Source organism: Anastrepha ludens, chromosome 5 (assembly GCF_028408465.1).
Source record: "Anastrepha ludens isolate Willacy chromosome 5, idAnaLude1.1, whole genome shotgun sequence".
Lineage (NCBI taxonomy): Eukaryota > Metazoa > Arthropoda > Insecta > Diptera > Tephritidae > Anastrepha > Anastrepha ludens.
Window position 1 is genome coordinate 81,131,185 of NC_071501.1, and position 27,622 is coordinate 81,158,806.

The following is a 27,622-nucleotide window of genomic DNA, read 5'->3' on the forward strand; positions in this document are numbered from 1 at the left end:
TATAAATAACAAAAATTCAAGTTGAGAAAATACACACACACACACTTCACCATGTTACCACTACAAATGTTGGCGGCAGAGGCGCGAGAGTAGGCAACACAACAGCAGCGCTAGATTTACGATTTCACGATTGATGTACTTGTGTTGGTGTAAATGCCAATTAATTCATTTACATATTTACTATGTGTGTGTATATATGTATGTTTTGTCACACTTTTCGCCTTTCATGCTTACGTAACGCGAAGCGTTCATATTTACTTATAAAAAGTGAATCAATTTAAATGTTTACTAAAAATAAAATGCAATGCTTACCGTTAAATACAAATATCTCTCTATTTTATCCTTTAGTGCAGGAGTTTTCAAAATATAGACACATTCGGCAACCGAATTTTTGCCTTTCGTATTGGCAGCACAGACTCGGCACAAATATTCAAATGTTGACGATTGCCTTTCCATTTTGTTGGTTTTTGTTAATGACGGCTTTGTTGTTGTAATTGTATTAGTAGTTGTTTTGCACAACTCCTTCACTTGTGATTGTATTGTTTCTGTTTTGGAATAGTGTGTTGATGGGTTGAAGAATTTTAGATATTTAAACTTGAAATTTGCACCGATTCCTGTTTAACAAGAATTTTGGAACTTTTGGATTGCATTGATGATTTCTTTGTGCTGAATTTGCTAACGCTGGTTGATTTAATCCTTTTTGAATTTCACTTTGTTACATTTTCCCACATCTAAAAAATGGAAACGTTAATAAACATTGAACTATGGATTTTGTGAGTTAATCCAAAATATAAATTTAAATCATTTTCTGTATGCTTTGACAGGTCTCGCTGATGTTTTATTTCATGCTGGTGTTGTGATTTTTATCGGTGTAGAAAACCGGTTTTTTATAATTTTTTTTATAACAAGACACATTGAACAGGCAACAGCTGATTTGATTTCTTTTTCGTTATTTTGTGCGTAAATTATTGAATTTTGTTTAAATTAAATTTCATTAATGTCAATTTTTTATAGATTTTGACATTCTGGTGACCAAAATCATTATATTTATTGTTTTTGTGCTTTTTGCTCAATGCCCTGGTAGGTATGAAAGAGATTTTTTTGTTTAACCATCCGTTGGGCACCCGGGTCTGGCTTCAGACTACACACTTTTCGATTTCGGACGTGAATTTAACATATTTTTAGTATAGCTAACGACTTAGCTTTCAGGTAGCTTCTTAAAATTGAATTTTCCATCGATGTATGGATAAATGGATATGGAACTTTTATAAATGATCCTCGAACAGGACGAAAAAAGGACAGACCCAGGTGCCCTATGGAGGGTTAAACAAAAAATCATTTACCTATTAGGACATTGAGCAAAAAGTACAAAAACAATAAATAAGTTAAGGTTTAACTTCATGTTTTGTATAAAACTTTTTTTGTTTTGGTATTCAATATTTATATTGCATTTAATTTATCACATTAACTGTCACGGTATGTCAGGATGCTCTATTTATTATTGTACTACAATTTAAATAATTTTTTAAATGTATAAATAATTTTCATAAAATTGAAGCGAGTGCCTCTCTGTTCGTTTACTAATAAAATATTCGTTCAAAATAAACTCGATTTTTGTTCACTTTTTTGAAATTATCTATTCATATTTATATTGAGATGCTACGAGTTTAATCGTGCTAAGCAAAAAAACGGGCTAAGAAATAATGCAGCAAGCCATGCCCGGTATAAGCAGTCAACGAGTTGGGCGGAAATAATACTGCAACAAGTGTAGCATACATACATACATACATACATACATAAAGAGGTATATCACCACTAATTTCACATACGAGCTACTACCATTAATGTTTTGAATCTATGAAATTTTATGAATAGAAAAAATCTTTAAATTTTTGTTAAAAACATACAAGGGCAGTGCATAATTAAGCGCGAAAAACCCGGCATTATGACATTTGCCATTTACCATGCCAACACAACAACAGAATGCATACTCCTATATTTGCTATCATTATTTGCAAACACCATAACACCAGGTCATTTGCACTCAATTATGAATTACTCTTTAGAAAATGCCTGTTTTAGCAGATCTAAACAAAACACTATGGCAAAATGTTTGGAGACACTGCATTAATTGTTCTATTTGAAAATCACTTTGCTCTTTTTCATCTTCTAATCAACCAATCGCATGCCAATTACAGCGCACTCACGCAGCCGTAGCATTTACGATTTCAAATCATCATCTCCAAACGAGCACCAAACAAAAAAAAAAGAACAAATATAACGCGAAATACGCAACAGAAAATAACAACGCCGACGCCACTACGCCACAAAGGCAGCGACAGCGGCAGAGGCAACAGATATTGCAGCATATTTTAACGAGAACAAATAAAAAACTGATTCACAGCGAAAAATACAAAAACAGAGAGAAAAAAAACAGCAACACAACACGACTAAAGCAAAAGCAGCGCCGTTAACGACATAAACTTCGTTTGAATCGAAGGCGAACGCGCGGCCGACATAGCGCTGCTTTGCGTTGTTTTTTACTACATACATACATATGTGTGTAGATGTGGTATGCGTGTTGTTTTTGTTGGCATTACACTTGATGTGCCGTTGCCGTTGCCATTGGTATTGTTGTTGTTTTGTTTTATTCTACTTTTTTACACTCTTTTTTTGATTTATGCCTAAATTGTTGAAACAAATGCAAATATTTGATTAGAGGATTGTGTTGTTAAGAGGAGAGAGAGTTCGGTTGGGTGTAGCGTATTCGGCATTATAAACGTCAGCGCCGTCGCGTACATTTCCAATGCATTCGTTGTTTCATCACTGCGCTATGTGAGCGCACAGCTGAGCGTTAAAGGAAATTTAATTGCAAAAAAATATGCGCTAACCACTACGAAGAGCGCGCATAGTGACTCTAAGCGCTTTTACACTTGTTTTGTTAGTATTTTTCTCAAGCGTGGGGAAATTTTCCACCGAAAATACCCACATTTTAGAAATCTTAGCAATTTAATAGAACATTCGAATTTATGATAAGCCAGCATGAAACGCATTTCGATTTGCACGCACACCGCTCCTACACTAGTAAATGCGCTGGTGGCGCACCATCGCCAACGACTTCAATCACCGCCTGTTAAAGCACACAGAAAATGAGAGCGCCATCTGGTGTGCGTTGTTGTCATTAAACGTACCGTAATCACAAACACACTAACAAATGCGTTAAACAATGCAGCGACATCAACATCAATGTAGGCTTTCCGAGTCAGCGCCACTCTTGTTGTTATTGGTGCTTACTGTTTCTGTTTTTTTTGGTTTTTAACTTTCACTTTGTTGCTATTTAATTTTGATTTGTATTCCTTCGTTTATGACTGCAAATTTGCTTAGTGGTATTGACGCGTTGACTGCGCACAATTCATAGTCACAAAATAAATTTTCACTTCACTTTATTCCTGTAAAAGTTTTCCTCTTGCTAAACACACACTCGCGCGCGCGACCAAGTACAAACGAGAACTGACTGAACTCAGCACTGAAAGCAACGAGCGCGACACACACGCTCGTCTCGATTTTAGCATTTTGCACTAACACATATGCGCCACAAATTTTTACATACCCACACACAGTCTCACGCTGTGCACATACAACTATGCTTACATATTTGCGTGTGCGAGCGAGGCGCGACTGTTTTTACTACTACATTAGCAGCTGTGCAACTCGCCGCACGCACACAATTGCAATATTCAGCAGGCTGACGCTGCACAGTGTTATGATTTAGTGAGTAACTGGGAAAAAATGTAACAATGTGGTCCTTAAGGTATTGTATTTTATTCAAAGGAAATATTTTCAGTGAAATAAGAGGAATGGGAATAAGAATGAAATGGGGGAAAAAAATAAATTAAATAATCTAAATGCTGAAAAGTGAAATAAAATAAAAAATTGTTATAAATACTTTGAGGGCGAAAATTAGAAGAAATATAAATATTAGCGTTCGAAAAAATTCTGTGTTGCGTTTAGCATTTTGCGAAAATACATAATTTCGTTCACTTCGCTTTAATCCAAGCGGGGCAGTTATTTTCGGCAAGATTTATTGTTGATTACATTTGTTTAATACTCGTAAATGGCAGAAATACTGTGTGCGGCTTAGCTGAAGAAATATTTTTTCTATTCAAAAATGTGTCTCCAAATTTCAGTCTTTCACCTATAGGCCAAAATACTAGAACTAGAACACAGCAAAAGTTCAGAGTGGGCGTGATAGGCCATTGAGCTGATTTTTTCTAGTATATTCCAGCGGTCCTCGACATCGAATGTGCTTGTTAGAGCCATTAATATAAAAGTCATTGTTTGAAGGTTGCTTGAAGTCGAAGAAATATAGAATTATTTAATCAAAGCTTGTTGTAATAGAGATATAAATCAAAGGTTTTGTTATCTATTCATAGTTGTCAAAAACCCAGCAAACTCCGAATCCATCAGAACATGGGCCACTAGTCAAAGCTTGAACCACTAACTAAAAATGCTTATATGATGGTATTGGGTTAGTTTGAAATGTGTGAGCAAATGAACTAAATAATAAGCATCGGTGCGTTAGCTTCTTATGTACCGGTATTAAATGAGATGAGAGATGCAGGTATGCATGCTGCTTATATATTAGTTTGTATGTATGCATGTGGATAGCTGGAAAGAGTTATCAATCATGTCTTAACTTATTCTCCTTCTTGCCTTCTCTTCTGCAAAATTTCGTATTCTATTAAATTTAATTGTTTTTTTCTTTTTTCATACAGTGACTTCTAAAGGACGGGCTTATATTTATTTTTCTGTATTACTTTATTTGATTGCAAATTGTGTCTAGCTGTAGAATCTTATTAGTTTTGAATATTTGAAGAGAAATGGATAAATTATTTTTATTATATTTTTAATTTACTTTAATTGACACTATAAAATGCATGGTTCAAATGTCATTCAATTCAATTTAAAATCATCAAAATATTTATTTTTAATATTTTTTTTTTATAAATTCAAACTAAGCGAATGAAATACGTTAAATACTTCAATTATGTGGTCACTCAGTATGTAATGTCACCAAATGGTTCATTTGTGCTCTTTTAGTAAGAACCTGAGGTATTTTTCACTACTCGGCCAATACTTTTAGCGACAGGAATCCGGAATCAGAAAAATTACATTACAAATCAAAGTGCGGGTTCCAACCATCTATTTTCCTACTTCTTACAGTTTTATAGTCGACCCTTAAGACTTCTTTTTTTTTAATTCTTGCAATTGAAAATAATTTTGTCCATGTTGAGCAAATTTAAAGCAAAGCAAAGCTTGTAAATTGGTGGCATGCTAAAATAATATTCAGGTTAAACTGTTCGTTGCTTAAAACTATTTCAATGTTTTAATATTTAAATTTTTCAATATTTCTATTTTCAATATTTGAACTTTATTTTAAAATGCACAATATTTTTTTTTTATTGACAATTGTATTTGCAGTTAACTATAAAATACAATAAGCTTATAGCTATGGCTACTGTGGCCTTAATCTAAATGTGGTGGCACTAGACCAACAACACTGTTCTGTGCGTTTGATTGTCAAAGCAAAGTATTGAGAAACTAGAAAACAAATAATGAATTCGCCTTGTTTCATTCTGAGCTGACAGCCTCATGGACACGGCGAAAGAAAAAATACAACTCAGCTGATTTTCCAACACCACCTTTAATCGTTTCGCCTTGGTACAAACTATATATTTCCATATTTCTCTCACAACTGTCACATACAAAATCTGGATCTCTGGAATTTTTATTACATATATTATACAATATAATGCATTAATATTAAAATTTTAATAGTTACCTATGGTACATATTTATTCCAACCCTTTATTCTAATATTTTAAAACTTTCGAGCCCCATTTAAATTATATATATCATTACGGCATTCCAATCATAATATCGCCTAGACGAAAACGTCGGCAACAAATTGAAAATTTGAAAAATGCGATACTAAAACAGGCTGGCAAAAGTCAAATAATTCCATGATAAGAAAGAAAAGGGACATTAAGGAAATATTGAAAAATCCACCAAAGTATAAAAAATATTTCCATAAATGCAATCCCAAGGCAAACCTAATTAACTTAAACCTATAAAACTTCAAACTTAAAAAAATTTTAAATTAATAAAACAAATCCACCCAATTTTGTGTGCGAAATAAATTAACGCAGTTCTACCCGTAAACTATTAAAACTCGTTCTCGATATATTTATTTTTTGTCATATTCCTGAGAGCGAAAATGGCTCGCATTAAAACCAGTTTTCGATATATTTTGTGTCATATTCTAGAGAGCGATTTAGAAAAAACCAAACTGTATTTATATTCATGTTTAAAATTACTTTTATTTTTTTTGGGTATAAAAATCCACAAACCGTATTTTAATAATTTATTTAAAATTAATTTTTTTTTTTGGATCCGAAACGCTCGTTTTGGTATCAAAATATTGCAACCGAAAAGGAATCGTATTAGTTTTCGCAATTGAGAAAGTGACACGAATTTTATCGAAATTCTAATCTAAGAACAAATTATAAAATAATTACGAATTATGCACTAAATTTATTAACTATGATAATAGACTATTTCTATGAAATAGACCGCTAACCGCTTCGTTGTAACTAAAAATTTCCTGCTGACTTGAAGAACAATCACTGTACGGCCAAAGAACTGAAGTGTTGGGCTCGATAAGTGCATTTGCTAAAGGGCTACGGCATGAATTGCAAAGTGAATATTCAATTTACAGTAAAATGTAAGGATTTCTTTAAAGGAAAATATAGCAAATACGGAATAAAATGAAACGAAAAGAAAAAAACCATAAATTTCCTAAATTTTTAATTTTGCTGACCAATTTGTACCATACTCCTATCCTCCATACTCCTATATCCTAAAATTTGTCACTGTCTAGTTTGTCATTGTTTTTGAAGTCCACACACCAACTTGTATGCCTCTTAGTGCGAGTGCTGAGACACACGACGTATAACTGCTCAGAGAAGAAATACACAAACACTAGAATACCACACGGATAGTGCCCGACTTTTCGAACCAAAAATTATACCAAATGATAGCATAAGCTTCTTCCAATAGCGGTAGTCCCTCAGCAGGCGATAACACATTTCCGAGTGTAGTTCTGCTGTCAAAATTCTTTGAGAGCCGTGAGAAAAGATCCTCATAAAAACCATCTGCCGTTCGGACGAGGAATTTCAAAATGTATGTATTTTTTTTCTCCTTCACATGGAATGTTAATTATTAATAAAAAAGGAATGGTTCCAAACTAAAAATGTACATTTAGATTTTATACTTATCACACATTTTTACATTTATTATTTTTAATTACTACAAAAAACGACTGAAAGCCTCGTAGCCAGTGTCGCTTATTCAAGTATAATTTGTACTGTAATTTATTATTATATAAATTGTTATAAATAAATAAAATAAATAAATAATACAAAAAAAAAATGTATTAATTTCCACGTTAAAAATTACTTTCCTTCTTTTCAAGTACCAAAGTCGTTAAAACTATATTTTACTAATTTTTCTAAAAAACAAGAAGACAACATGTTTAAAATTTTTTACGACACTCTGTACGCGAAAAGCACATATCGGTATAAAATTACCATAAACGCAAATTTTCAACTTAACACAAACCACTTCCTTATCTTAGAGCACAACTTGAAACGAAATGATAATAAATATTCTTTCCCAAAAAGGAGCTGTAATCCGGGTTTGCTGAAACAGAAATAATATTGGGTTGGGGGAAAAAGAAATCTATTATTTGTGCATTAAATTTTTCCGCAATGCCAAAAATTTATTGAATAGTTGATAATGAAAAAATCTGTTTATATTTTTTTTTTTTGAATTGTAAATGTGATTTTTTTACATCTTCTTTATGAATAATGGACGATCTTTAGCTCCTGGGTGGTGCTACGACTACAAACATGCCGGCCAACTTCGATTATTTCTGTGATTTTAGCGACATTTTCCACATTTGCGACATTTTCTTTATCATCAAAAATACCTGTACGGAATCGACGAAACCGAAATTGCACGCAAAATATTTTGTTTAGTGTGAAATGTCACCTTGACAACGAGCATAAACAAATTGTTTGATACTGTACGAGTTTTTAATCACTATATTTTTCCGAACGCTCGATCTTTTTCATAGCGTGAAATTCCATATTTCAAAACACAAATTTTTTAATATTGCAAATTTATTCGTGATTTTCCCTTGAACACTTGGCGCAATATACTTTACTTAGTAAATAATCTAAGAAACCCACTGTACCGTAGTTTCAAACACAATGCTGCATTAGTAGTGGAGAGTGAAATCGCTGAAGCGACGTCGCTGTGTGTTGGTTGCATTTGCCAGTTCAGTTCAGCCAGATTTCGCCAGTCAATCTAAGCGTTTGTGTGCGTACAAATACAAATGCATTATATATATATGTATGTATGTGTGTGTAACTAATATTTATATAGGTATATATATATATATATATATATATGTGTATACATGGATGTGTGTATGTTTGTACGCAATGTAACTTACATTTCCCTTGCCTATTTTTTCTTCTAATTTTCACCATTTCCACCACTCTCACTGTGATCTATTGCCCTATTCAAATACCTATTTATTATTCAAATACATACAAATCTACATTCATAAATTAATAAAATTAAATATTGGACACGCAATCGTAAATTCGATTCGTCCATTGTCTAATACCAACGCATAAGTGGAGACCACTACTACCAGTGCACTAGCGGCCATCCGGCGACATTCGCAGTTCAACATTCAACCATCTTGAAAATATTCTTGCTCACATGCAGATGGTAAATTGTAATAATTCGTAAAAGTCTCAGTCGTTTGCGTGTCAATATGTTTCACTGTTTTTGCACCCCAGTCCATAATCGTTGCGTTGGCAACACATAACCAACATTTTCATTTTTGTGGCTCTTTTATTTAATCGGCCGTTTAATTGCGTTTGATTGTATGTGTGTGTGCGAATGCATATACAAGTAACCATGCATATATATGTGTGTGTGTGTGCGAGTATGTTTGTATGTGCGTTTACATGCATATGTATGCGTTGAAAAATTAAGCGCACTCAGCTGCTCACCAACCGTCGTTCATGCCAACCTCTTGCCTGGTGTCGGCCGAACCCCTTCGACCAACCTCAAGCATTCGTTGTCTACCTACACAGTTCGTGTGTTTTGCGTTCTACCGCCTTCGTACATGCATACCTACATGCATACATACTTACATACATACACACATATGTATATATACATATATACAAACATTCATACAGGTATAAATTTGTGCGTGTATTTTGTCGATCCGCTGTGTTGGTGTATGCCTGATTTTGCTTGGCCTGCTTGGCTGCTTCTATGCCTTTTTTCGCCCGCTTGAGTTGCTCGTTTTCATTTGGCTGCGCTACAGAACGATTTATTCAATTTTTTCCATTTGCTTTGCCTGTATGCACGACGTTCGTATGCTTTTTCATTTTTTGTTATAATCAAAATGCAAAATTCGGCTTTTACTTTGCATATATGGATGTATGTGAATATGTATGTATGTATGCATGTTAGTATGCATGTAAATATGTTTGTAAGTATGCATGCGCCTATGAGTGTACGCATGGACGTACGTACGTGTATGCGTCCATATGGTCTCCTTTGGCCGCTCAATTTGGTGAGTGGAGGAACGTTCATCATTTGGATTTCTTTATTTTTAGATCGCACACTCATCGCCATGCACCACACAAGCACTCACACCAGCGCACACTGGTTCCGGTTTTGCCGGTTGGGGATAATGGAACTTGCAATGCAACAAGCATTGTAGGAATAAGTCGTGGCATTGCAGTGGTGTTTGTGGCAAAGCTTGTTTGATGTGGAGAATGTGAAAATGCATACCAATGCAATGCAAACTGGCTTCCGAAAATATCTGTATGTATATTTGAATATTTACAAACATTTATGCTTTTACATGTATGCACATACTTACATAAGTATGTATGAATGTGTGCTGGAGAGTGTTCACCTTTTTGCTACAACGATCGACTGCCCAAAAAGGTTGCACAAAAATCTTAGTTATTAATGCTGTTCTTCTAAGGACAAGTTACAGGTCTTCCAATGGTGTCGACAGACCTTCTACATGTACACATACATATTTTAACATTGGGTAGTATCGGGTGTTTTTTTAGCTGCACGCGAACTATCGATATCGATGTCTATAGATTGACAGCTGATAATGACAAACTGTGTTCACATTTCTGTTCAGTAAGGTTTGGCAAGTAAGATTCTGCGGAAGGTTTTTGGACCTTTGCACGTTGGCGATGGCGAGTATGCCAGGCTGTATGAGCTTTACAGAGGCAGAGTGCAGCGAATAAAGATCCAGCGGCTTTTGAATCATCAGAAAGCTGGCAGAGCACTCGAACATTACTTGGTTGGGGTTGGGTTTACGACGGGTTGGTGCAAAGTTGCTCCCAAAGGACCTGAATTTCACGTAAAAAAGGCATCGAGTTGATTTCGCTAAAGACATGATTTCCAAGACCGACCAATCCGACCCAGCATTCATTAAACACACGACTATTGGAGACGAGAAGTGGGTTTAGAAGCACTGCACGCAATCCAGACATCATCAACAGGCGAGTGAGTGGAGAGCCCTCCGAATGAACGAATCAACCAAAAACACAACGTTTTTAGTCATAAAAGAAGGCGATGCTGACGGTTTGCATGGATTACTAGAGGGTCAGGTGGTTAATAAGAACTATTTTTTTATTTATTTATATTAAAAACTTGTAGATTTCGCATAGTGCCCACATTATCCACATTAGCATTGAATTTTTGACTAAGAATGAACCGAATATCGAACTCACCTGATATGGCTCCCTGCGATTTTTTTCTGTTTGATGATTATGTTTGAGTCAAAAAACCACTGCGGGAATTCGTTTTAACAGCCAACAGAAAGTATGGTAATAGAAAAAGCGTAGACGGCTCTGATGGCTATACCGAAAATAGAGTACCATAAATGTTTCGAAACTGGGTTAAACCCTGCCATAAGTGCATTGCATCTGAGTGGGAGTATTTTCATGGCAATAATATGACTTTTGAGGAGTAGACTTGTATTTTGAATTTTCTGAATATATTCCGGCAACTTTTCGACCAAGTTGGTATACTTATAGTTCGTCTAGACTTTCAAAATCGGCAGTTACCCGTTCAAATAGCCATACTCAGTTCGTCGTGTTTGGTAACTTTTTTCCCCGCTTACCTCTTTCTTAATTTTTAAAAGTAAATATTAGTTTGAAGTGTCTTTTTGGAAATGGTTGTGTTTTATGGAGTTTGTTGAATAGTTTCCAGCACATATATACTAGCGTAGGATAACCATCGTAACATTTTTTTCCTTCATATTTTCTTTACTGGCATTTTTTCATTATTCTAAAAATGTGGCATAAGATTTTTCCGTAATATTGACACGTTTTTCTTCATAACTTACCAATAAAATGGTTTCTTAATTTCTAGATTTATGAATTTAATTAATTTTAAGAACTGAAATCATTATCTTTTTAACCTTTTTTAGCTCTTCAGACAGTGGGGCGTTTGTTTTTATGCTATCGACCCATACTTCGACTTAAAAAAAAACATAAATGAATAATTGGCGCGCACACTTCTGTTGGGTGTTTGGCCGAGTTTTTTCTCCTGTTTGTGGTGTGCGCCTTGATGTTGTTCCACATATAGAGGGACCTACAGTTTGAAGTGTACTCCGAACGGCAAATAGTTTTTTATGAGTAGCTTTTTCATGGCAGAAATACACTCGGAGATTTGCCATTGCCTGCCGAGGGCCGACCATTATTAGAAAAAAAATGTCTCTATTATTTCATGTTCATGCACGGAGATTCAAACTTACGCACTCCCGATTGGTAGTCACACACCAATCCATTCGGCTATGGCGGCCGCTCTATAAGTTCTCCTTTTTCAAAAGCGCACCTGCTAGAACAAGTTTTTCTACCTTTTCAACAATGTCTGAGAAATTTACCTCAATCGCTCGTCTTGAATTGGCTCTCTATTTTGCTTGAGTATTTTGCAGTGACACTTAAAAAAAAAATGTTTTTCCGGGAAAAAAAGTTCTGCAAACAGATGGCATTTCTTCCATAATGATCGTCTATTTATTTATTCAATCAGGACACAAAATGTTTCATTCATGAAAAAGTTCATGTACGATGTGAGCTGAAGTTTCTCAAATTTAGCAACGCAGCTCAGTCACTGGAGATCAAGGAAATTAATTCTGTCTGTGTGAGCATGACTTGATGAGATTTGTGCAAGCAATGACCAAATTAGTTAAGGAGAAAAAACATTGTATTCCATCACGACAACATTGGACCGTGCACATCTGTGCCAACGCGGCAGAAACTAATAGAGCTTGGGTGGAAAATTTTCATGCCTCTATCAAATGGTCCAAATAGTTTGACCCTTGTACCCTCAGTGCACTCCATGGTGTGGCTTTTGAAAAATTAATTTAATAGAATAACATTGAATTCAAAAGACGCCTGCAAAATGGAGTTGAATCAGAAATTCATTCAAAATTCAGAAGTTCAACATTAAGGTAGTAGTCTGGTAGCTTACAAGTTTTTTGAGGCCATGATTGGGACATTTTTTGGAAGGGAAAATAAAATTCAATCGGTTTGAGTTTCTGATATGTTATTAAAGGTATCAGAAGGTGTACAAAAAAAAATTTTTTTTTTTTAATGTTTTGATACTATTTTTGTACACTGCAGCAAGCGGTAAAAAAAAGAGGTACAGTGGCTGGCCGGCGTGATTTCGACACTTGTGGTCATCTGAAACAGAAAAAACAAATTTCTTATTAATCAGTGTGCTTGTCGTTTTGGCGGGTAGTAAGATCAAATGATTTTGACAAAAAATAACAAAATGGCGGACTTCGTAAGAAAATTGCCTTTTTTTAAAGTGGAAATCGGACTAAAAAATGGAAAGTTAGGGACAAAATAAATTAAATCTACTACCCGCCTGAGCTATTGATGTGTAGAAAAACATATCTAAATTTCAGCTCAATCCGTTAGATAGAAAATTTGTTTTCACGACGACCATCCGGAAAAACGTTGTTTTGAGAAAAACGCGTTTAAAATTTTAGCGGCTTAGCGCGCGCAAGTACGACCCGCTCTCATGTATGTGCTATAATTTCGTCAATATTTCGAATTTCGGTCTAAAATTTGTACAGTATATTACCAATATATCGCACTTTCAAAATATGTAAAAAACCGAAATTCGAAATTTTCAAAATAAGTTACCAGACTACTACCTACTATACTATACCCCAAGCGCTACAAAATATCAAGAGTCGAGAGTAATGACAGCCAACAACTTACATAGCATTTACGAGAGTTGTGAAGGGATTAATTCTTTACGCTACTAAATTGTAACACCTGCTAAAGTCGAGTTAAAAGTGAAGAGCTTGAACTATAGACGTGATTCGACATTTACGACAAAGCGCAGCTGAAGAAGAACAACAACTAGCAGGAACAGTAACGCTCTATACGTTCTCCAACATCTTCGCTTTATTGAACAAGAATTGAAATTTTTGCTAAAGGAAGAAATCGAAAGATGGACGATGTTTTTTTAACAAATGCACAAAGTCTCAAGTCGATGGGTGTAAAATTGACGAAGTTGAATGCTCGTTCACACATGCAGTGATTAGCAATAAATCCACAGCCATTAATCTACTATGGCAGATTAGTTGCAAAATTGACTATTATTAGCTGGCAAGACTGCTTTTTTTTGCGCAGTTGGCGGACGCTACCCTCTTCTATTCCTTAGAGATAGCACCGTCTTCCCTACCGCTGTCCATCACTCCGAGAAATATAGAGTCCGCCTGTTTACTGACTTCGCTAAACGATTTTGGCGGACCACCATCAATCCTGGGTCTCTTTTCTTGGGAGACATTCTCCTCCTGGCAGCGTTGCCTTCTTAATCCCGGTTCTGATTGTGGCGCATTCGCTTCCACTCCCTTTTCGCTGACCTCCTCTGCTCCACTGATAACCTTCCTGACCCACTCGAGCGTTTGGGAATGCTTCTGAGAGTCATTCTGGCCGCCTTAGCACTCCAGGATCTTGGTAGCCATGAAAAAGATCAGAGAAGGACCGTTTACTCTGCCCTGCCTGCCGTTTAGTCCTAGTGGAGGGTCCTCGAAGAGATACCCCCGAAGCCCCCGGAAAACTAGGGGAAAGCCCTTTGCTGGTGCTGGCTCCCCCATCCAGCGCCACTAATCTAGGAATCGCAGACGGTTTCGTCTATGATCCGCTATCTATCAAAGGTGAATTTCCACCTTTAACCCCCGGATTTATGCTGAAAGTCGATTCCGAATTTCCCTCAGTGTCTCCCTGGGTCGGTGCCTTGCGCGTCGGTTCCGACCAATTACCCCCACTAGAGACTGCCCCCCGGGGCAAACATTTTCGAGGAGGCGATTTCGCTCCTCCTGTCCTAAGAGAGGTGGTTTTGAAATTCGGTTCCGAATTCCTGCTACCCCCTGAAGCTTTCTGCAGGGTTATTGTAGTCGAAGATTCAATGAAAAATTTTGCGAACATCCGAAATTACGAAAGTGAAGTGAAGATAAATAGCTTGGGACTATGCAATGCTCAGTGTTTTTTAGGATTAGCGCAATATAATATTGTTCCGGCTTCTCAAATCAGGTAAAACTGTTGCAAGTCAACACTACCCGCAACAATTTATCGAATTAAACAGTGATTTACTTCTACCAGCTCCTCATAAAAATATCTGCCGTTCGGAGTCGGCTTGAAACTGTAGGTCCCTCCATTTGTGGAACAACATCAAGACGCACACCACAAATAGGAGGAGGAGCTCGGCCAAACACCTAACAGAAGTGTACGCGCCAATTATTTATTTTATTTTTTTTTTTACTTCTACCATTGCCACCTGCATGGTTCTATTTATGCTATGAATGCACAACCACTTCATGAGTTCGCTTCATAACTGGAGTCAAACCCAACTCTTGAGTTTGCATTGTGTGAGTGCAGGTATCGAAAATGTGCTGATGGGGCGCACCCACTCATACCACTGCCGTAATCAACTCACACTCACACAATTCAGCATCGATGAAACAAAGCAAAAGTGTTTGTTGTGAAATGCCTTCTATGAGTGATTATCATTTATTGTTTTGTGATGAGTGCATTCAGGCAACTAAAGAAACTATAGTTAAAGGAGTAGACATTTGCAGCAAAATTACACCGAAATTTGTTTAGCCATTGTTATGCTGAATGCCGTATGACCGTAAGGCTTCAACACTTTTACTTTGATTTTCCAAAAGTAGGGAAATTTATTAGTTTCAAGGTTAATTGCTTTTTCCGCGGATTTTTTTTATTGTGGGAAACTCACCGGTCTCGATGTTTTTGTTACGAACCTTCTCTGCATCTACCTGCTATTGTGTTTCCAAGTGTCCTTGGGAAAAAACTTACCGCTAATTATGCTTTATTTAATACTTACCCTTAGACATTTGTTTGCAAATGAAGTTAAGGCCGAATCCAAAAGCTAAATTTAACGTGGTGAAAACAGGTACGATTTTGTGATTTTTTTGGCGGTACAGGTGGTGTTTCATTCAGTTAATTTCCATATAATAACGCATTATTTGAACTACATTTTCTTAGATTTTCATTACAATACATTAATTTTTGAGCAAGTGACCGTGAATTTCCGGAGACGCCTCGAAAAAAGTTTTTTTATTTTATTTTATAAAGGTTTACATAGCAATTTAATTACTATAAAAAAACTTAAATGGTAACGCAGCGCTAGCATCGGAGGATTTCGACTCGCAAACGGAATCATCTGAAAGAAAAAAATCAAAAGTACCTTTTTTAAAGAAGATGTTTCTTCAAGTATCTCAAGGAGATTTCTTATTTTTCGATTTTTCAATTTTTTGTATCACTTTAGAGCCAAGAATCCGATTATCGTTGAAAAAAATCAGCTATTTGTTATTGTAAGATTAATAATTAAAAAAAAGGGCTCTCAGGATTACCAATTGCTTTATGTGAAGAAGTCCTGTTTACAATGGTATTGGTTCAGCAGATTTTTAATTATGGCGTACACGGACTTTAAGGGGGTATTCTGGTCTAGAAATTTGAAAAAAAAATCGATTTTTTTTTACATATTTTCAAAGTTTAGACCTTCAAAAATATGCCCTTCAACGGATTTTTCAAAATTCAAATTATTTTCGGAGATACAGCGGATTTTGCGAGTGGAGCCAATCGCGCAATGAACGGCAGATGTTACCGGACGACTTCAGGACTCGTTCTTTCCAGAAAATATTTTGTATTCCACACGACCAATATTTATTCTATACTTTATATATATACGTACTTTATAAAGGGTGGTTAAATTTCAAGAGCCGATGCTGAATGTAAACCACACGTAAACGTCAAGTTTTTTTCCGCATTTCATTTGATATGTTTCAATTTCAGACTAGCTCAATTGGAACCATGAAAAGGTTTGTTTAGGTGTTTGGCCGAGCTCCTCCTCCTATTTGTAGTGTGCGTCTTGATGTTGTTCCACAAATGGAAGGACCTACAGTTTCAAGACGACTCCGAAGGGCAGATATTTTTATGAGGAGCTTTTTCATGGCAGAAATACACTCGGAGGTTTGCCATTGCCTGCCGAGGAGGCGCGTTAAAGTTATTCAGGCTTATTATGAAAACGGGCGTTCAAATCAAAATGTATATCGCGCACTTCGTGATTTTTTCGGCCAATTTAATCGGTCAAATGTGCGTACAATCGGAAAAATTGTGCAAAAGTTTGAGCAAACCGAGTCTGTAGGAGATGTGAAAACACCAGTGCATGCTCGTACAGCTCGTACTGCAGAAACTATTGCTGCTGTTCGCGATCGTGTGGTTGAAGAGCCGTCCACCTTAACTCATCCTCGTGCCCAACAATTGCTCTTCTCACGCTCGTCATTGATGAACATTATGCATAAAGACTTGCATTTACACGCTTACAAGGTGCAATTCACTCAAGAACTAAAGCCTTTTGACCATTTCAAGCGTCGTCAATGGTCAGAATGGTGGCAGGAAATGGCAACAGTGAATGGCCAATTTTCGAAGAAAATCATCTTCAGTGATGAGGCACATTTTCACCTCAGTGGATTCGTCAATAGGCAGAATTGCCGCATTAGGGCGAATGATAATCCAAGAGTGATTGCCGAAATCCAATGCACCCACAAAGAGTGATTGTTTGGTGCGGTTTATGGGCCGGCGGCAGTTACTGTGAATAGTGTTCCCTATCGTAAGATGATAACGAACTTTTTATGGCCCGAATCGGAAGATATGGATGTGGACGATATGTGGTTTCAACAGTACGGTGCCACTTGTCACACAGCTAACGAAACAATGGCTCTTTTGCGCGAAAAATTTGATGGCCGAAAATTCTCACGTCGCGGCGATGTCAAATGGCCGCCAAGATCATGTGATTTGACACCGTTGGACTTCTTTCTTTGGGGTTATTTGAAAGAAAAGGTTTACGTCGATAAGCCAGCAAGAATTCAAGAGCTAAAGGATGAGATAATTCGGCAAATTAACGTCATAGAGCCTCGTAATACGTAGTTGAGCTATACCAATATTATCATAATAAAGAGAAATGACAATAATTTCCTAAAAAAATTGTATTTTATTCAAAATCAACACCGGCCCTTGAAACTTAACCACCCTTTATTTCTATAATATATACCTGGAAGTATATCGCCGATTAATCCAGAGTGAGTAGTGAATATTATGATCTAAGTTATTCTATTGGAATTGTTGCTCAAACTTCAAACGCGATTTTCTCAAAACCATTTTTTTTGAGATGGTCGTCATGATATCTCAAGTTCTACCTGACCCTTTAAGGTTTGATAAGATTTTTTTATTATACCTACATCTGTCTATAGCGCCTGCTTCGGATTTTGAAAAATTTAAGTTGGAAGTATTTTTTAAAAATTGGAAAAGGCAAAAAAGAGGGTAAAAACTTTTTTTTTCAAGTTGACGCCATTTTGTGAATTTTTTTTCTTTAATTTGGCGTAATCCGATTTTGTGAATTTTTTTTTTCTTTGATTTGGGGTAATCCGATTTTGTGAATCTTTTTCTTCTTTGATTTGGCGTAATCCGAAAGCGACATCTTACTTATGAAGATTTTTTTTCATTTGTTCGTTTTAGATCACTACAAGGGTTGGAATCATGTTCACCATGGAGCACCGTTATTTATGTAGCCCCCACTCCGCCGCCCTGTAATTCCACAATTTTTTTATTTTTATTATTTTTTTTATACTTTTCCAATATTAATATTGTAAAAACCATAAAAAAATGGATAGCAAAAAAGTTTTTTCATTTTCTTATCTTAGTTTAAAAAATACCTAAAATTAAGGCATCTAGACTTAAGGGGGTATCCCTTAAGTACTTTTATAATATAAGTAGATTATCTACTTTTTCGGGCTTAATTCCCAATTCGTAATTAAAAAGCGAGATTAGCCATACAAAAGTTCTCTCCGAACACACAGTGTGGCCGATTCCCGAAAAGCTGGCCAAAACTCAAAAAATTAAGTAATTGATTCAAAATTTCTTACTCGGGGTTTGTCAGGGTCGCTGATTACGAATTTGATCTTAAAATTTTGAAAATCCACCCCCTTCCACCCCTATTGGCCACCCCCTCACGTGAAATAGCGTATATTCTAGAACATAATCAAGATGCATGTAAATTTATATGTTTTCGGGGTCGCTGATTAGCAAGTGGTAGCAGCTGAATCTTGTTTTATTCAGTAACCATTACTTTTTTGAGTAACCTTTAATAGGTTTCAAAGCAGCATATGACGGCGTTGTATTACTATACAGTTTGAAAACTCAAATTTTATAAAAAAAATTGCAAAAAACGTATCTACGTATTGCTGCAGCTAAAAATTTTGTGTCGAGGTATTGATATGTACTAAAGATTTCTCGTATTTTACTAACCTTCCGAAGATGATTCCATTTGGTTTTGTTCAATTTACTCTATTACAAAATCTTTCAAATGTGTACAACTTTCACTATTCATCGACAGTAATACGACGCTCAAACGAAGGCCACGTTGCGACTGAAAATACAGAGGATACTTAGGGTACAGGACGTCGCTATGAACGGTTTTCACTACTCAAGGCATTACTGTAGCCAACCCAAAGATAAAAAAACTCTATCTAGAAACTTTTTTTTTCGACTTTTGGCCAGCTTTTTGGGAATCGGCCGCACTGTGTGGCGTGATCTTACGTTTTCTTCCGCTGTTGTCGCGACATCCGAGATTATAAAATAATTTTCGATTATAAAGAGATTTTTTTCCGAAAATTCGCCTAATCCGCTTAGAATTAAGAAATAAGAATTAAGTCTAGTTGCACTTAATTCTAAGGTTATTCCGAATTAAGTCGTTAATCCCGTTTAACACCATCGTCTGTCTAGGCAATTAGAAGCTTCCGTATGAGCATTGCCGAGTATTTTCATCATCAGTGACCACCGTTTGCTCGGTCAAATGACTGTCCCTGTAGGGTTACTTTACTACAAATCATAAACGAAAGCAAAACAAGTTGTCGGGTACTACGATATTTATGGCATTGTGTGCATGATTTTCAAGTAAAGATTTTCAAATTTAGCTCCAACACATTTTCTTAAAGGGTTACATACGTCCAGAATTTTCAAAAAATCGATTTTGTTTTTACAAATTATTATTCTTTATAGTTTTAGTTTTGCAAAAATTCTTCAGAGATATAAAGTTATGGTCGGAAATGGAACTGCCCGACCAGAGTTTAATGCGCACAGGTAGCTGTCCTTCGTTTGAGGCACTTGAAAGTTTGAACTCGTTTTTCTCGAAACTACTTCTTCCGGCACGGTCTGCATTATAACCAATACAGTTTTTAATATTTTTTGATGCCGATTTTTTTAATGGTTTTTCTATAGGTGTAGAGCCGGATTTTTGATAGTTTTATTAAAAAATTGGATAAACATAATTAAAGTGTGACATTTATGACGTAAAACGCATACTTTTTTTTTTAAATGCCGTAAATTGCAAAATTTTTCGAAATTCAAATATCCGGCTTGACAGACTATAACTACAACTTTATTTTACAAGAATTTTTTTACTTTTTACAAATCCATCAACATTTCAAGAAGAAATGATGTATACCGTGGACCAACTTTTTTTTATTGTACTCTGAGTCACGTGATTTTTTATATACTAATTCTTGTAGAGAAAAATTAAAATACATTTTTTTATAAAGTTTAAGTAATAATAAACAATGTAGACAATTTTTCATATTTATTTCAGTTATTATCCCTTTTGAAAACAGTTTTTCTTTTAGCGCATTTTTGGCGCTGTTGGACGTATGTAACCGCTTAACTTATTTTAAGCTTATTCTGTTTTCTTTTCTCGTAAAAGGTTCGAAACCTCTAATCACCAAAATAATAGAAAAAGTTTTTTCTAATGGATTTCGCCCCTCGGCAGGCAATGGCAAACCTTCGAGTGTATTTCTGCTATGAAAAAGCTCCTCAAAAAAACATCTGTCGTTTCCAGGTCGAGTTTCACATTGTTTTTCGCTCACACATAAATACATCACTTAAAAAATACCAAAATTTACCCCTACAAACTTGATGGAATACTTATATTTGCACAGAAAATTTAGTTTTAATGTAACAAAGAAAATTGTTTAGTAAAATTTTCACATCAAAATGGCTGATTTTGGACTTTGCTACCTGCAAACGCATCAAATTAATTGCCTACGTTCTAAGCTGCTTGGCGCATTTTCTTTAGTCACAACCATATTTCAAGGCAAAGCAAAAACACCAAGCAAAAAATACGTGGAAACTAGTAAAGCACTCATGAATGCCACATCTATAGTCAGTGCACACATACCCACGTACTCAAATAGAAATCCACATATACATACACGAGACCATCCAGCACGCGTACGCATACTTTCACATCTGGTTTTTTCGCTCGCACGACTCTATGGTGGAATATGTATGGTTGTGTAGGCACGAATTCGCCGCAACTGAACACAGTCGCAATGCTGAAATTGTGTGCGTGAGATCGCAGCACTCACAGCTACAGGCAAGCATGTGTATACCTGCATTTGTGTGTATGTGTTTGTGAAAGTAATGGAGCAAAAAAAAAACCAACACTTATGCAAATGCAAACGTCGACAAGAGATGCATTTTGTTTTTTCTTTTTCTTTTCCGTTAAGCAACAGATGAAAATCACAGCTCAGTGTATGGGTGCGAGTTAAGGGTTCAATAGACAAAATTCAGCGGGCGATACGCATACACACGCAAGTACATTTGCATACACAGTATCGTTACTGTTGTTGCTACTAACACGAACAACAACTATTGATATGTATACCGAACCCAACAAATGTGCCTTTTTAATTTAAGGTAAATTAACTTAAAGGTATTACAAAGGGAATACACGAATTCAGTGAAAATGTATGTACATACATATATACGTCAAACAGCTGTTGTCTTCAGTAGGGCTCCGTGGATCGTAAGAAGTAGTTTCTCTTTATATTTCCAAATCTTCATTCCAGCCTGGAAACTTAATCAGCTAAGAACACTCAAAATTTTTTGCTATCCATCAGTTAATTTTTCCATTGAACTTCCATTAGCAAATATGGTAGGAATGTCAATCTAGGGGTCCCGGAATATCGGTATTTTTTCAGTTCCGCCAATTTCGGGATTATTGCCTACAATCCCGGAATATTCGGCATCTGTAATTTCTGGCAATCTTCACATCCATCAAATCGCCAGATTTTGCTCCCAGCGAGTACTGGTTGTTTACAGAAGCTTACAGAATGCTCACCGGTAAGGAATTACGCGCGAATGAAAAGGTTATCGCTGAAACTGAGGCTTTTCACTATTTTGAGGCAAAATCGTTCTACAACAAAGGTACTGATTGCGTTGTTCTTGATGGAAATTACGTTGATGAATAAAGCAAATTTTCAACAAAAAAAATACTTGTTTTCTTTGTTAGGCCCGGGACTTCTCAGCCCATTTGTTAATATCTATTGTGAATGAAAAATAAAGAAATTTTTAAAGAGAAGAACAAGAAAGACTGGATGCAATGCTAGTCTGTACTAAAACGTTCGTAATCACATTAAAATTTATGATATTCCGTAGTAGTTAAGAAATTGCAGCTAATACCCGTATTTGTTGCCTGCGGTCCATCTTTTACTGACAAAATTACCCAATACGAAAATCAGCTGTTCACTAATCCGCTTAACAACCGTTTGTCACACCCCCACTTTAATCTGAATTACGAAAAAGTTGCTAGAGACGTTTGGATGCGTATGATTTTGTAACTTCCTCTAACTTAAAGATTTTGTTGCCAAATTAAATACATAGCTGTACTGCTCACTCTAAGGCTTCTTTGTAGTCAACGATGTGGGAAATATTCATCACATATGACACAACACGATTGATGTAATTTTTAGTCACAGTTGACGAATCAAACTTGTTGTAAATATCCATCGCATATAAATGAAATACATTTTTTTTTTTTTTAATTGAATTCAGTTTTTAATTTATACGTTTTTAATTAATATTTTTTTTTTAATTTTAATTTATATTTTATAATTGTTAATTTATATTTTATAAGATTTAATTTAAATTTCTAATTTTTTTAAATTTATATTTTTGTATATGTTTAAGTCATATTTTTATATATTAATTTTTAATTTACATCTTTTAATTTCTAATGTATACTTTTAAATTTTTATTTACATTATTATATTTTTTAAATTTATATTTTTTAACTTTTAGTTTATATTTTTTAATTTTTAATCTATATTTTTGTAATTTATATTTTTAAGCTTATATTTTTTAATTTTTAAATTATGTTTTTTAACTTTTAACTTTTAATTTATATTTTTAAATTTTTATATTTTTTAATTTATATTTTTTAGTTTATATTTTTTAAGTTTTAGATTAATTTTTATAATTTTTATTTTATTTTTTTTTAGTTTATATTTTGACATTTTTAATTTATGTTTTTATTATTTAATTTATATATTTCTGTATATATTTTTTACTCTAAATTTTCTAATTTTCAATTTGAATTTTTATATTTATTTAGCTTACATTTTTATAATATTTAATTTATATTTTTTAGTTTAAATTGTTTAATTTTTAGTTAATATTTTGATAACTTTTATTTTATATTTTTTTAGCTTATATTTTTTAATTTTTAAATTATGTTCCTTAACTTTTAATTTATATTTTTAGATTTTTAAATTTTTTTATTTTATATTTTTTAGTTTATATATTTTAAGTTTTAGTTTATATTTTTATAATTTTTATTTTATACTTTTTTAGTTTATATTTTGACATTTTTAATTTATATTTTTATTATTTAATTTATATTTTTTAAATTTTTAATTTATATTTTTTAGTTTAAACTTTCTAATTTTTAACATAAATTTTTATATTTTTGTAACTTAAATTTTTACATTTTTTTATTTTATATTTTTATAATTTGCAACTTATATTTTTTAATTTATAGTTTTTAGTTTATATTTTTATAATTTTTATTTTATATTTTTTTAGTTTATATTTTGACTTTTTTAATTTATATTTTTATTATTTAATTTATATTTTTCTGTATGTATTTTTTAATTTTTAGTTTGTGTTTTTATAATTTTCTAATTTATATTTTAAATTTTTAATTTATATTTTTTACTTTAAGTTTTCTAATTTTCAATTTGAATTTTTATATTTTTTTAACTTACATTTTTATAATTTTTAATTTATATTTTTTAGTTTAAATTGTTTAATTTTTAGTTTATATTTTGATAACTTTTATTTTATATTTTTTAGCTTATATTTTTCAATTTTTAACTTATGTTCTTTAACTTTTAATTTATATTTTTAGATTTTTATATTTTTTTATTTTATATTTTTATAATTTGTAACTTATATTTTTTAATTTATATTTTTTATTTTATATTTTTAAAATTTTTTGTTTTATTTTTTTAGTTTATATTTTTACATTTTTAATTTATATTTATATTATTTAATTTATATTTTCTAATTTTTAACTCAAATTTTTAAATTTTTTTAAATTACATTGTTGTAATTTTTAGTTTACATTTTTATAATTTTTTAGTTATAGTTTTTAGTTAAAACTTTTTAATTTCTAATTTATATTTTTCAGTTCATATTTTTTAAAATTTAATGTATATTTTTTAATTTTTAATTTTTTTTTTTTTAACGTTTAGCTTTTAATTTAAAGTTTTTTAATATATAGTTTTATACTTTTTTATTTAAATTTTTTATTTACATTTTTATATTTTTTAATTTATATTTTTGAATTTTTTATTTATATTTTTATAATTTTTAATTTATATTTTTCTTACTAATATTTTTAGTATTTCTAATTTATATATCTGTATTTTTTTAATTTATAATTTTTAGTTTATATTTTTATAATTTGTCGCTTACTTTCTTTAATATTTTATAAATACTTATCCCATATTGTTACTATTATTCTAAGTTTTGCACCGCTCTCAGGATTGCAAGGTGATCACGCAGGCAATTTCGCTTGGGAAGCCATTACCAATCTCGATCATCATCTGACAAACTGAGTGCTCGAGTTTTCGAGTTTTCGCTTGCTCATCTTGCATTCATGCATTGATTTGTTCTGCTCTAATAATTCCGACTTCTCAACAATTTGAAAAATTTGATTTTTAATAATTTTCCTTGGAAATTAAAGTTGTTATATCAATTTCCCATTCTGAGGCCTTGCGTGTGCTTTTAGGCTGCACAAAAAATATAAAATTGTAAATCTTGAGTTCTGGTATTATTTGTGCTTGTACATATTTTGAATGTAAAAAACTACCTTTTGATCCCTTTTGCGCCAGTATACATCAAAAGTAAAAATATTGACAGCATTTGAATATGTATTAGTGAAAAAATTTGTATGTATTAGTTTCCATTATTCTGTTCTACCCTACAATAAAAATGCGCAGCAAATGTGACAATCAATTACAACAATAACAAACTTACTCTGAATATATGTACCTACCCCTTGAATATTCGTGTTAACCGAATTTTCTAATTCGCTATTTCTTAATTTTCTTTTTATATACTTAACAGCATCTGAATTTTTAATTACGTATAAACACACACACATACATATAAAGTACGCATAAATTATTTTTCTTCTACTTAATTAATGCGTAATAACTGTGTTGAGTGTGTCTGTGTGTCCATATCATGACTTGCATATTTCATGTGACACATCCACACACACGCATACATACATATGTACATGCTTAAATACACAAAGTTCTAAGCTGGCGACGGCTGTGGGCGTTCATACAGCTACTTTTTTTTCATGTGATTGCGTGTCAACGTTGAGGGTTTAATGTGATTGCATGTGTGCGTGTGTGGGTGTGTATGACGCTGACACTTGCCTGCACTTGCATTACGCTCTTGGCGAGTGCGTATCAACTTTACACATGCGAATTTGCCTTTGGGAGTATGTGTGTGTGTGTGCATAATAAATAAGAAATGCAAGCGAGAACATGCATACAAATACATAGACAATATACTCATGTACACTAGGGTGGTTCAAAAGTACTTTGAAATTAGTTTTAGGAAAAGGAACTAAATAGTAAAATAAAATCCATTAAGGTAATTTTGTTAGGCCTGCAACTTGTACTTCTTAAGGAGAGCAGCTCGATTTTAGCAAATTTTTTTACATATACATATACATATTTTTTGATATGATGATTACACAGGCCGACAAAATTTAACCAACATTCAGACCCAGAAACCAGACTATATATTTCCGAAGGTTTATAATGCGCTGAATCCAAATCTGGCCTCAGAATTGCTCTATTAGTTTGAGTTTTCGAGATATCCTAACCTAAAAGTGCAAAAAACCCCATTTTTGCCCATATTTGAGGTTATGTAGCCTTGCAGATGTTTTCTTTCACCAAAATTAAAGGATGGCATCTTTAAATACAATCCTTCTTTTTTCAAATGGCGTTTTGTTTGCTCAAATATCATTTTTTTTCGCAGAGATATCGCATTTTGAAATTTTCATGTTTCGAAATTTTCCTACACCTGAAAATCGATTAAGATAACATAGACATGATATATTCGATTACTAATTTTCTTGAATTGAGTCTTATTTTTCTTAAAATTTTGTCTCACACCATAAGTGTGCTGACTCACCACATCCCTACACTATCTAACCTTTGGGTACCGAGTCACACACAGCCCTAACCCCTAGAAACCACCCCTATCATACCGCGAGCAGGCTAACCCACATAACCGCAAGCAGGCTTTCCCACAAACTCCAAATTTACATACTATTAATCCATATATTTCAGGCCCTCAAACCCAAGAAAATTAGTAAGCGACTATATCATGTCTATGTTATCTTAATCGATTTTCAGGTGTAGGAAAATTTCGAAACATGAAAATTTCAAAATGCGATATCTCTGCGAAAAAAAATGATATTTGAGCAAACAAAACGCCATTTGAAAAAAGAAGGATTGTATTTAAAGATGCCATCCTTTAATTTTGGTGAAAGAAAACATCTGCAAGGCTACATAACCTCAAATATGGGCAAAAATGGGGTTTTTTGCACTTTTAGGTTAGGATATCTCGAAAACTCAAACTAATAAATTAATTTTAGTTATCAATCCGAATTTTGCATGGACAGAGAAGCAGATATTAGTTTAAATTATTTCGGATACTTTTCCTTGTAGACTAGTGTTATTAGATGCACACCATAAGAATGCCCAACGAAATAATCCAAAAGAAGGTGTTTACTTTGCGTCCAATTGGAGGAAGAAAGAGATGTCTTAATAATGTCGAGGCAGACTTAAAAGCGATGAACGTTAGTAATTGGAGAAATGAGGCGAGAGAGAGACTGAATTGAAGGAGGATTGTTGATGAAGCTATGATCCACCACAGATTGTGAACCTAAGAGAGAGAGAGAGAGAGAGAGAGAGAGAGAGAGGGAGAAAGATATTTTTATATGCTCAACGTACTCTGTTTTAAGCGGTCACTTATGGTACTGAAAAATTTGTCCACTCATGGGAGGTGCCCACTTGTGAGAAAAGTGTAAAAAAAAGTGTTATGGGAGGGTTGCGCGCTCAAGAGAACAAAATATAAAAAAAAAATGCTTATGGATACACCAGGAATCTGAAAAAAGTGTCCGCTCAAGGAAGATGCCCCCTTAAGCGAGGTGTCCGTTAGGAGAGCGTACACTGTATATAGTACACATAAATTTGAACGCTTCATGTGTGAGAAGTTGTGAACCTTATTTTTGAAAAAAATTTCTCATCAATCAATCAGCGCAAGTTCTCTATGTATGTTTTTCCTTTTTTTTCAAATTAACCTGAACTGGGAGAATACTCTCATGTACGTACATACATACAGTGAGTATCACTAAAAATCGTACAGTGAATTTTTTTTTTGGAATTTTCACTTTTTTGTTAATTTATTATAATTACCTAGCTGCTATTCTAAAACCAACAGTATTAATCACAGCCCCAACCATTTTTGAAAAGTCACAG

The 27,622-nt window shown here is 33.8% G+C and overlaps 1 protein-coding gene across 1 annotated transcript in view; it reads right to left on the reverse strand.

Annotated features, from left to right (window-relative positions):
* Nucleotides 1-3,510, reverse strand: part of LOC128864535 (nascent polypeptide-associated complex subunit alpha, muscle-specific form) — a 32,684-nt gene extending 29,174 nt beyond the window's left edge. The window contains exons 1-2 of the mRNA XM_054104239.1: nt 3,192-3,510; nt 313-731 (exon numbers count right to left, since the gene is read on the reverse strand). Of these exons, the coding sequence (XP_053960214.1) occupies nt 313-456 (144 nt within the window). The 5' untranslated portion in view covers nt 457-731; nt 3,192-3,510. The remainder of the gene's footprint in view (nt 1-312; nt 732-3,191) is intronic.
* Between the last annotated feature and the right edge of the window lie 24,112 nt (nt 3,511-27,622).